The sequence below is a fragment of the Vanessa tameamea genome, chromosome 22 (genome assembly GCF_037043105.1).
Source record: "Vanessa tameamea isolate UH-Manoa-2023 chromosome 22, ilVanTame1 primary haplotype, whole genome shotgun sequence".
Taxonomy (NCBI): Eukaryota; Metazoa; Arthropoda; class Insecta; order Lepidoptera; family Nymphalidae; genus Vanessa; species Vanessa tameamea.
In genome coordinates, this window is record NC_087330.1 from 5,012,102 (window position 1) to 5,024,133 (window position 12,032).

Consider the following 12,032-nt stretch of genomic DNA (forward strand, 5'->3'; position numbering starts at 1 on the left):
TATTTATCCAGTTTTATAAAGTATATAAATCTCATTATCTAAGTACGTAAATATAAAATTATTTATATAAATATATTTCTATAAGATTTACTTATAAAAACTAAAGTTTGTTTTACTTTTGCATCAGTTATCAGGCTCGAAGGACCAATTTTAGTATATTAATAATCTATAATTCAGGAGCTTCCTCCGATCACGGCTAACAACAAGACGGGTAAAACGAGCAATCACACGGAACCGCTGACCAACAACGCGGTAATGCAGAACAACACGAGCGCAAACAACACCATCGATAAGAAAACCATTAGTGCACCCATCGCTGTCACGTAAGTCATATTAAAATATATTTTAATATTTCATTTGATATATAAATGCCATAATACAAAATTACGATTGATTAAAAGTAGGCTTTTTACAAATAATTGTACAGTGTCTTACAAGATTTAAAAATTATATTTTTTCATTATTTTTTTTAGATTATACAAATTAATGATGAATATTATATTATACAAAACTATTATCTGAATTCAAACATATTCTGGTATTAGTATAGAGCGTATAGAAATATACACGTGCGGGTCCGCTGCGTGCGCGCACGCGTTGCCGGACTGCGCTAACTCGCGATATACATTCTGCGATGAGAATTGTCTCGAACTTGCGTTAGTTCCCTAAACACAGTGAACGTATAGAATATTGCAAATTGGTTACATTAGTTTGGTTATACTCACAGTATTTGCATTCTATAGAACAATGATGTAGTAATCATTTAATCTAATTTTATCTATAGAGTCATCTTAATTAGCTTTACATTTACGTAGTGGATTGTCAGCAAGACCTGCGAGTAGTTATATATTATAATTTGATCTTCACCTATTTTGTACACACTCGCTACTATAGTAACTTTCCATTCGCCATCGCAGACGCGGTTCTAACGGAAGTGCCCCTCACGACTTCAGGAACGGCACGGCCGCCGGTCCGAAGTCGGCCAAGACGTCCCCGGCCAAGGACAGCGTGGGCAAGGACAACCCGTTCGAGGAGGAGGACTGGGACGAGGAGTCCGCCGGCGCGCTCACCGACACCGGCGAGCCCGGCGTGCCCGTGCGGGCGCTCTACGACTACACCGGCGCCGAGAGCGACGAGCTCAGCTTCCAACAGGGTACCCGCCGCCCCGCACGCACCGCCCCCCGCCCCCGCCCCTGCCGCCGGACCGCTAACCGATGTTCTTGGCTTTCAGGCGACCTGTTCGAAAAACTGGAAGACGAGGACGAGCAGGGTTGGTGCAAGGGTCGAAAGGACGGCCGCGTGGGACTCTACCCCGCTAACTACGTCGAGCCCGTCGGACACTAACCCCCGCAACACTCCGCGGCCCTCCGCACCGGGAGCCCTACGGCACACCGGGCAGCGCCTCGAGGCTAGGTTATAATTACATACAAGTGCGGAGCGTCATTATGCGGTTTTAGGTATTAATTAGTCCAATGTCACTGATTTGTTACTTAAAATTCACGGTAAATTTTAATTAATATTAATTAAAATCGCTTTTTTCATTTGCCTCCACCAATTAAAAATATAAATTCAGTACGTAAAGTAAAAAGTCTGTTTTTAGACGAGTATTTTCGCCTCACCGACTAGTTTACGAATATCAGTTTCACTGGACTATGATCGTCGTATGTTTATTCCAAAGGAACAATAACGCCTAATGCTGTATTTTAAACGAAAAATTGTATTCTTTATTTGTGACGGAATGTATATTATGATTATAACTATAAAGTCACTCAGTCATAATTTAAGTACATTGAAATTATAAAAGTTTACATTCGATTGATGTTCTACAGATTTTGACATCGCTTGGCACAATTGTTAAGAGTAGATTCAGCCATCGAAACGCCATCTCCAATTGTAAAATTAAACTATGTAATAGCAAAACTAAGTATTACGATCCGATTATAACGCGTGCCGATAACGAAAACATTTATAAATGGCCTACAGTACTAATGTTAGTACAGTTAGCAGAAACTTTTAAATTTTATTTATCTATGAATAAATGTCATTACCTAAATTATCATTAATTGTGCAAAGTTTAGTTTCTTTGTTTAGTTTTTTTCCTTTTAAATTATTATATTTTATATTATAGTTGTATTGTTTATTACGAATAAATATTAATTTTTTTACTGATGTGTTCGCAAACTTTTTTCTAATTGTAAACAGTGCAAAAGAGATAGAATAGTTTGCGAGTGAGATGGCCGCTGATCAGTCGCCGATTATAAATATTTTCCTTACTAGCACGAGTTATACTATCTTTACTTGCGTTAAGATAATTTGTATAAACTTTAGAATTTTTACGCTTCAGACTTTCTTCGTGATTATGGGTTTTATACGATATGAGAGTTGGTAGTAGGTTAGTAACGAAGTTGTACTGAAGCTGCGTGTCGGTCGTTAGCTTTAAACACTCTTATGAAGGTTCGACTCCTGAACGACGAATTCCGATCATCGCGGCTCGGGAATATTTTCTTTTTTTGACGCTTTTAACTTCAACTTTGAAAGTGACGCGGCCCAATTTTTGAAAGATTTTAGAACGATTATAAAGCGAGATGCGATTCGGAATTAAGTGATGAGTATTTTTGGAGAATATTTGTACAATGTGGAAACCAAAAAATTGTCTTTGACGTTTACGGAATTAGGTATAATTTGCGCGAGGCGAGTCACGACCGAGCGACCGACTCTATCTCGAGGAGAGGGGGGGGGGTAACGGTCGGTACTTCTACCTTTTTAAACCTAGCTAAGCCAAAAAATTGAACGCCAATTTATAATGTAGGCAAGCGACCGCTACCTGGCAACAAATTTATATATTTGTGATATATAAAATATAATATAGGTGGTTGTACTGCACTGCAGGCGTTTTCTGTACATACACAGTTATATATTCGTCGTGCATATAGAATATTTATTTCCCATTGTATATAACGTGTAATTATATAATATTGCTGTATTTGTGAGCGCGACGGGTCCGCGTCCGGACCGGCCTAAGTGGAGTCGCGGGTGCTGCAGCGGCCGCCGCCCGTCGCTTAGACTAATAACGGTTACGATTAATATATTACGAAGATGTTTACCTTTTTCTTTTCCTTTTTTACCTCGTTTTAGATATTGTTATATTGTAACGTATCGGAGTCAGTAGGCTGTAGGAGGCTGATGTTTTATCACTTGACTCGTGACCGCTCGTAGTTCACTTAGTCGTAGCGCTATTTGTTTTCTTTGTTATGATTTCAGAGACCTCTGTGAAATTCTTTGTATTATATTATTATCAGAGAGAGGGTGGTTACGGACCACATATGTTAATATATTATTAATATTGGTAAAATAAAATTGTTAAATATGATTTTTGTGTTTTATTATTTATTTTCTTTAATATTAGACTGGATAAACTGATTTGCCTGTATAATAATTGTAAAACATCTTATGTATAAACTAATAACAAGTAACGGTCAAGGTTTTTAATACAAAATATTCTTAACGTTACTAAGTTACATGTTTTTATAAAAAATCAAGGCTATATAATTCTATAAAATGTAAGTTTTGATCTTATTTATTTGACTACTGACTCCATCAGTGCATTGTATTAGACAATACTAAATCTCAAACCGATATCCTCAAAGACTAAACATAACAGACACAAGGAATAGTGATGGGTCTTGTTCATCCTGTAATCTGATGTGACGGCCATCCACCGGGTTAACATCGCTATCTACTAAACTCGTTGCATCGACTGATATATACTTTTTGAAATAAAACTCAACAAATGTCCTTTTATTAATTTAGTTAAAAGTTTAAATTGAAGAGTACTATATGCTACGAATATCTGCTTTAATTTTAAAGTAACTGTACAAAGTAAAAAAAAATATTAGTCATTTATCCGGATTAAACATTGTATTGTGTCGAGTTGATGTATCACAAACACCAGATAGCTTCAAAATTAGCTGATACGTATTTGATTTAAAGGTAAGTTAATATGAAAAGACGTATACTTTTAAAAATCTCTTTATTTCGATTGTACGCAGTGCACAGTTACAGATATTTAGCCCGACGTAATGCATTTACAGAAATAAAGCTGTACATAGAAAACGCAAATTATCCGAGAGAATGGCACATCGTCGGGCTTTGTACGGAGGTCAGATTGTCTAAGCGAAGCTACACTACAAATATTATAATTTTGCCAAAGCAGGAGCTCTTATTACCCAAAGTATAAGCCTTGTTTCACGAGAATTCATTATTCTAAATACTTTCGTAACATTGATATGGTCTTTAAAGATAAACCTCTTTATACAAAGGTAATATTAGATAACACTAAAAAAATCTTATAGATGAATACCTCTTTGACTTATTAAAATATACGATATATAAGGTGAAGCCTATCGAGTAAAACAAGACTTATAAATGTCAGTTCAAACTGCATCACTTTTGTACGAATATTCTGAGCAACCATACACACCAGGTGTGCAGTCATGAATTTGGCACCGACTATTACTATCTCTGAGCGAAGAAAAATAAATCATATATATATATATATATAAATGAGAGCATATAACACAAAAATGTTGTAGGTATAAGTAGCACAGATTTTTTTTAAGATACACGTAGTAATTACTCTTATCAGACGTCATCAGATTATTTATCGTGAACTACTACAACATAACAACTACATAGATTAAATAATATTTTTGTTTAATATTTATTTTATTATTAAATTATGGATAATTATAAAAGCCTATAAATATGACATCTGATAGGAATAATTGCATTAACCAATAAATGCAAACAATCCTGCGCGCGCGCATCATTCATAATTTCATACATAACCCACGCGCGCCGTCGTGACGAAATTAAATGCAATGCCGAAAATACAAATTATATATTAAAAAATAAAATATATCAAGTCGCAAAATTAAACCCATGTACTCAATTATTCGAAACCATTTTTATAGTGGACGTCACGGCGGGCAACACTGATATGTCAACACAAAATACAGGTATATTTACAAAATAACGTACAAAACGATCAATGAGTAACAATAAGTTGGGCTCATTTGAGATTCCCATTAAACAATATTCCCTGCGAACAAACATCGCACGGGCTACAACAGCAAACTACACTCCTTTACCGACGTACCTTGTGATGATATAGACAATTTACAACACACACATATAACGTAATAATTGTATAAAAATAATAATGAACATTTAAACGGAAATATTCATAATAATGGAACAGAAGTCTTTACACAACAATAATTAATATAAAATATTTACAAATAACCAACGTAACGATATATTTATTTTATATATTGATAGCTAAATTAAACTACGGTATAAATACTTGCATTGACTGTCGCCATCGGTCAACGCTCGTTCAGTCGCTGGGGGTAGCAATTACAATATTGTTCAAATCGAAAGCGATTTATGTTAACATTAGAATCGATGAACGAGTTTCAGACCACCTTCATCAGAGAGCACCTTCTGTGCGCAGACGCAGATACCGACGTCTCACTCTCATAATCTGATAGGGGGAGCGATCAGGAATATGGCCAAGTCATCTCACGCGAATTCCGAGGCATAGGAGTAATACTGCCAATTGCCTATCTCTTAATACGATGAGTAGTCGCTTTCTAAATGAATACCATTGCGATCGCTAGTGTCACAGTAACAGCCTGCTGTTTTTGCCATCAATAATGTTGAATATATTAAAACAGTTTGATGGTAGTTTAATACTTTCAGTCATATTTCGAGTAACACTTAAATCGTAGTTGTCTTATCATCATATAAATCATTGTCGTATCAGAAATTTCCTTGCCTTTGTGTTACTGAATTATTATTGGAAACGTTTTACAGTCTCACAGATAATAAACGATTTTGGTCGATACATTCCGACAACTTATTATTTACATTATTAAAGTGCAATAGAGTAAAAACTATATCGTTTACCTGGGTTCGGCTCGTATTGTGTATACTGCTTTAAAAACAATTTACAGCAGACTGGAAATTGAAAAAGATTTTAACTTTTTAAATAATTTAAAATTATGAATATTTAAACGTTCAATACTTGTGCTAACAGTCTATTTCAACATAATTATTTCTTTACTATACTTTTGCTGAATTTCTATTACAAACTGACCAATAAATATAATAATAATAATAATACCCAAGTAACTGATAAAGTATTTTCTCTTGTATCACTTTAAAGACATTTATAATTTTAAATACCTCTCAGAATTAGAAAGCCCAATAGGCATAAGATCTTGATTTCGTTTAGTTATTTTTTGTCAATTTCATGCAGTAGTAAATTTCATATAAACCCAATATGTAAATATTAAAATTAGTAAATCATGTGTTAATCGTTTATGATCTACAATACACAGGGACGGACGAACGGAACGCACTCGTAAATATTACAGAGAGCTCTAGTTTAGTAATTACTTCCCAACCGAAATTCTAGTTTATTAAATTTTAATATACAACTTCAAAGTAATACCGAATTTGATATGTCACGATAAAACATTTTTCACAAGTTTTAAATTATTAAAAAGAAAGTGAAATGAAATCATTTTTTTCCCTCGTGTGATAACTTTATAAACATATAAATTAAATAAGAAAATAAATACAAATATACAAAATTTATGAAAGTATTTGTGACCGAACAATATGGAATTACCAGTATACCAGTAAGTAGTCAATATCTTTAAGTTATATCATTAAAATTTCTTTAATTTCACTAAATATTTTTAGAGTCTAGCAGTATCGTGCGCTCGTCGTGCACGTGCATCGTAAGTAGTAATCTATGTGGGAGTGATTACTGCAGACATGCTTGCAGCTTCTCGATCCACTCTTGCGCAGCGTTCGCGTCGCTCGCACAGAAATTATACGTTCTTCTGCTCGTCCTTAACTGTTAAATCGAAAGAATTTATATCAATAAAAACAAAAACAATTTTTTTGTCATATATTTATAGTTATCTATTTAAAGTACCTTTATTTATTATTAATAAATAAATAATTAATTAAACTTAATCTAATAAATTCAAATAACGAATGCTATTTTTCTAAACTGAATTAATTGTAGTTAATTTTTGGCATAATATATATTTTTTTATGATATGGAACGATCACATGTTGCGATACATACGTCGAAGAAGGATCTGTCGTCGCACTTCTTGGGCGGTCCAGGAGCGGGCGGGGCCTGCATCACTGTCAGCACTTCCGCCAGGTCTGTGAGCGGCGAGGGGTTGAAGTTTTAAGTAGTTACACGTATAACTCTTAGCATAAAAAATCCTGCTGAATTTTTATTTATTTTAATATATGTATTTTTTTACTCACCAATGAATCCTTTACAATGCGAGTCTTCCATCGCGTCATAATATCGCAGTTGATGTTTTATGGAGTCGAGGACGAACCATCTAAAACACATTTTCAAATATGTAATAGCAATGGGTATATTTCTATCTCTATAAGAACATTTTATTTTTGACATCAGTACACAGTCGACGGTCACCTCTGCTTCCAGCCCTTGAGCAGCGCGCCGCGCTTGTAGAGATGTCCCTCGTGCGTGCGGTTCTCGGCCACGTTGGAGGAGAACTGCTCGTAGTACTGCTGCGACACGGCGGCGGGCGGGCGCTCGGCGTGGCGGTCGGGCGGCGGCGGCGGGCCCAGGCGCGGCGGGCACGGCGCCGCCAGCGCGTCGGCGCAGCGCTCGTGGCACAGCGCGCCGCAGTCGGCGCAGCGCGCGCCGCAGCCCAGCGGCCCCCACAGCAGGTCGGCGCAGTGCTCGCAGCGCGCGGGCGCGGCGGCGGGCGCGGGCGCCCAGCGGTGCGCGGCGGGCGGCGGCGCGGCGGCCAGGCGCGCGCGCGCCAGCACCTCCAGCGTGCCGCGCCGGTGCGCCGCGCGCGTGGCCACGCGCACCAGCCCGCTGCACATGGACGCGTTGCGCTGCGGGGAGCCACTCGGTTAGCCTCTCGGTTAGCCGCTCGGGGAGCCAGTCGGTCTCGACGACTATACGCGGTCGGGGGCCGGGCACCTGCAGTTCCAGGGTGTTGGGCAGCTCCAGCTGGTCCCACCGCACGCGCCACTTTTGCGGGAGATGTCCCAGCTCCAGCTCGAGCTGCCTGAGCCTCTCCAGCAGACCGGTGAACGCGTCCGGCATGCACCGCGATATACTGTCGTATCTGTGTATCGAATAGATTCTTTTATTTTACTGTATATTTTATTTGCAGGATGTTTTTTTTTCTACCACAACTCTTACAGCGTTTCTAACGGATACATTAGTGTCTAGCACAATACATTCGATCTTTTCAAATATGAAGGAGCTCCGTACCCGCCCACGACGAGTCGCCGCTGAAGGGGCGCAGGCCGATCGTCGGACCACAGGTCGGGCTCGTAGGGCGCTCCGTGCGAGAGCTCCTCGCTCACGTAGTACTCCCACACTTCCAGACTGCTCACTGCGCTTACGGGTCTCAGAACCTGTGACAGACGGTAGCGTTAGAACGACCTGCAGCCGACCCTCAGTACTATCTCTGCCCATGCGTTTTTCAATTCATTATTACTCTACGTAACGTGCACGGTCACTGCCTCGTTTTAAGCATGATAAGTATAAATTACATTCATATTTTATAAATTAATAAGGCAAACGAGCAAAGTGGTCACTCGGTGATATTAACGACACAGGTACCATTATTATTCACCGTCAAGGCGCTACTGTGATATCTAAGATACGTCGCCTATAATTAAAGTAGTTCACTCACCGTTCATACTTTATACCGAAACACAAAAATAAAATACTTATATAGTTATTGAGCATGTAGAATGAGTTGCTCTCGTAACTCGGTTACCGACCTGCTATCGAACTCTACTACCGGCTGAATCGATCACTATTTTGTAAATAATCTTAAATTGGAGAGTTATGCCAAAATTTAACAAACCACCAAACATATTCGCCTTAAAAATATAATTTCTCGAATATTTGGAGATTCTCAAAAGTAAGCTAACGTAATTGAAGTACTCGTATTTCAGAGGAAATATAATCTTTTGCACCTTTTGGCATACCTGAGTCCAACTCAAACATGAGATTATTTTTCAACTACATACATGCAGCATTTATTTATTACTCAGTCAATGTACAGTCAAAGTAAGAAAACCTTCGTCAGTTTTCAAATTCATTCCTTTATCAAGTCGTAAACTCTTTGTACCTTTTGAATCTAAAGCACTATACAGACAACTGCATATAAAATTAAACTAAAATAATATGGTAACTTGGTTCAAAATAGTGTAACATCTTTGGACTACGTCTAGTGTCATCAACATAAAAACTTTTTTATGGCCTAATTAGTCATGACAAGCTTTAAATTAGATATGATATCTTCTATTGAATTGTCAAAGTCTGTCAGTGTAATATATTTTCTTGCAATATCTTGCAATCTTAGAATAAAAACGCTTGTAATATTATTCGGCCGTTATTTTAAGTGACGGTTAATGTAATGACGTGACGTGTGATGAGTGGTTCTATCGGGACCGGGAAGTGGTGGTGATTCCTTGGCCTGCAAAAGCGGCGGATATACCCTATCGAAAATCTATGGGGTTTGAAGGTGCAACGGTGGATAAATAATAACGATAGAACCAAAGCAGCTGTCGTAGAACATTGCGATGTATCTGGGAGGGCTTCGGAGGAACCGATATATACTCTCGCCTTGTTGGATCAATGCGACAGCGACGACAAGCTGTGATTGATATGAATAGCGGATATACTCGTTTTTAATAAAATAAATAAGATTTGTTTAAATGAATAAATTTTACCATAATTACTATTTATTTTTACTAATTTAATTTTACTATTTTATTTACTATTTCCGTCCTGCGGTTTCACTCGCGTTCCCCGAAGATTTTGTTTTCCCGGCATTAAAAGAATCCAATATGCTATTCCAGTACGTATTCTATCTGTGTGCAAAATTTTATCCAAATCCGTTTAGTAAATTTTACGTAAAAGTCACAAACATCCATCCATACCTCAGATAAATCAGCCAGATCCATACACACAAACTTTCGCGTTTATAATATTAGTAGGAAGTAGGATTACTACTATGCACTCTCTTTTATAAGAGACAAGTCAATGTCCTAATCTCCGATGTTACACGAGCATGCACGAAGGACTATGAGGTTTCGTGAAAAGTTGGTAATTATCATACCGATGGACGATCTTATTATTATTATAGAAATGCTATTATACTCTTTGCTAGATGCGACTTATAATGACATCGCGACGCAATATGTCATACTCATCGGTAAAGCAGATTGTCGCTCATACTGAGCACACGAAAATAGATCTTAAGGTGACGAACCTTTTCTTACCCTGACTGTACAAATGTTTAGCATACTGGATCTACCGGAGAGCTCGGGTAATAAATTCAGAACAAGTATATTGTACGTAATTCAATCGTGAGCCATTTTCAATTCAATGTCTATGCGTTTATTAAAAAAATATTATTAAATTTAGAATTATTTTATATAATTTTTAAATTTCGAATTTCAGAACAAACAGCGAGGGTGGAAATTAAACCTTCTCCACAAATTGCTATTAACTAAATAAAAAATTAAAAAAACCATTTTTGTGGAACCTTCATGGGTGTGTAGTCTAGCAGAGCGGTTTTTTAATTTATAGCGATTACGATCAAAAAATTACATATGTTCATCACATGGCATATCGGTTTCAAAACCTCTTTACATGAGTGATGCAATAATTACCAAGTTATACGCACTGGGTCATAGTAGAGCGTCGACCGCTGGTGCAAACGCAGCAATAATACAAACAAAATTAATAATCAGCAATATCCGCTTTAAGACTCGCAGAGACAGTGACGAGATCGTCCGAAGTCCGTGACATTACAACTTCTTCTTGAATATTTAGTGACATTACTTTGTATAGTGTATATATCTGTATGTTTACGGGCTATTTTTCTTAAATCATTTCGTGTCCCAGATTTTAAGTTCACCTGAGTTTAGCTACAGAATTCACCTTTTTAAAGGACTTTTAAATGTAAAATCATACGTAAAAATACTCTAATTGATCCGATGACTGACGTATTTTAGATGTAAAAACGAATAAAAGAGTTAAGTCAACAAATATGTAATAATGACCGAGACGAGGCGACGAGAATGTGGGCACATACCGGGTTATCGAGGTCGGGCGTGTAGAGCAGGTTGTAGAAGAGCGGCGACCGCTGGTGCAGGCGCTCCACGTACTCGAACAGGCCCAGCGCGGCGCGCCCGTCCTCGCCCTCCGCGCTCGCTGCGCCCGCGCCGCACGTCTCCACGCCCTGCGACACACGCACACACTGTACCGCCGCCACTGTGTAGCCGCCGTTTACGCACTCGCGCAGCGGCGGGGAGCGGCGGGGAGCGGCGGGCGTACCAGGCGCGAGACGTCCACGCGCCGCTCGTCGGGTGTCAGGCCGAGCTCCGCTCGCTGCGCCTCGCTGTCCAGCAGGAAGGTGCGGAAGCGACACGACACGCAGTGGTACGCGACGAACCGCAAGTAGTAGTCGTTGAACTCGAACGCCAGCGGGAACTGCTTCTGGAGCTGAAATATATAATACGTACATAAAATTACGAACAAAACCGAGCGACCGAACTTTCAAAAATTTTACTCGAATGTCCCAAAACCTACACTTTGATTAATATAAAACATAACATTGGTTGAAAATCCAATTTTGTTTATAACTGGGTTCAAGGATGCAAATAATGAAACGTTTGTGGTATAGGGACTCGTATCGAGGTACGATAGGTACCTGGTGTACGGCATCGAGGAACATGAGGAATGTTGGCGTGAATCCCTGCTGCGGCGTAGCGGCCAGATTGGAACGTTGCTGGAACTTGTGGCCCAGGGCGAGCCACTCCTTTTCGACGAGAATACGAAAACCTTCGAGCGTTCTATAGTATGGGTCGAGGCAAATTTGCGCCAATGACGATATCTAAAATAAAATAACATAAAATAATTTAAAAAATCA

The 12,032-nt window shown here is 38.6% G+C and overlaps 2 protein-coding genes across 14 annotated transcripts in view; one reads left to right on the forward strand and one right to left on the reverse strand.

Annotated features, from left to right (window-relative positions):
* The window catches only part of LOC113398140 (protein kinase C and casein kinase substrate in neurons protein 1), a 93,343-nt gene extending 89,973 nt beyond the window's left edge, over positions 1-3,370 (forward strand). For 8 of the 12 annotated variants that reach the window (XM_064218525.1, XM_064218526.1, XM_064218521.1 and 5 more), the window contains 3 exons: positions 178-323; positions 918-1,153; positions 1,232-3,370. In XM_064218525.1, the coding sequence (XP_064074595.1) occupies positions 178-323; positions 918-1,153; positions 1,232-1,344 (495 nt within the window). In that variant the 3' untranslated portion in view covers positions 1,345-3,370. The remainder of the gene's footprint in view (positions 1-177; positions 324-917; positions 1,154-1,231) is intronic. The other 4 variants (XM_064218524.1, XM_026636746.2, XM_026636741.2 and 1 more) reach the window with 1 other exon arrangement.
* A 643-nt stretch (positions 3,371-4,013) lies between these two features.
* Positions 4,014-12,032, reverse strand: part of LOC113398145 (myotubularin-related protein 13) — a 58,579-nt gene continuing 50,560 nt past the window's right edge. Inside the window, exons 31-40 of one of the 2 annotated variants that reach the window (XM_064218510.1) lie at positions 11,814-11,996; positions 11,438-11,605; positions 11,196-11,342; positions 10,785-10,808; positions 8,351-8,496; positions 8,054-8,201; positions 7,532-7,965; positions 7,357-7,436; positions 7,166-7,248; positions 4,014-6,928 (exon numbers count right to left, since the gene is read on the reverse strand). In XM_064218510.1, the coding sequence (XP_064074580.1) occupies positions 6,836-6,928; positions 7,166-7,248; positions 7,357-7,436; positions 7,532-7,965; positions 8,054-8,201; positions 8,351-8,496; positions 10,785-10,808; positions 11,196-11,342; positions 11,438-11,605; positions 11,814-11,996 (1,506 nt within the window). In that variant the 3' untranslated portion in view covers positions 4,014-6,835. The remainder of the gene's footprint in view (positions 6,929-7,165; positions 7,249-7,356; positions 7,437-7,531; positions 7,966-8,053; positions 8,202-8,350; positions 8,497-10,784; positions 10,809-11,195; positions 11,343-11,437; positions 11,606-11,813; positions 11,997-12,032) is intronic. The other variant, XM_064218511.1, reaches the window with a different exon arrangement.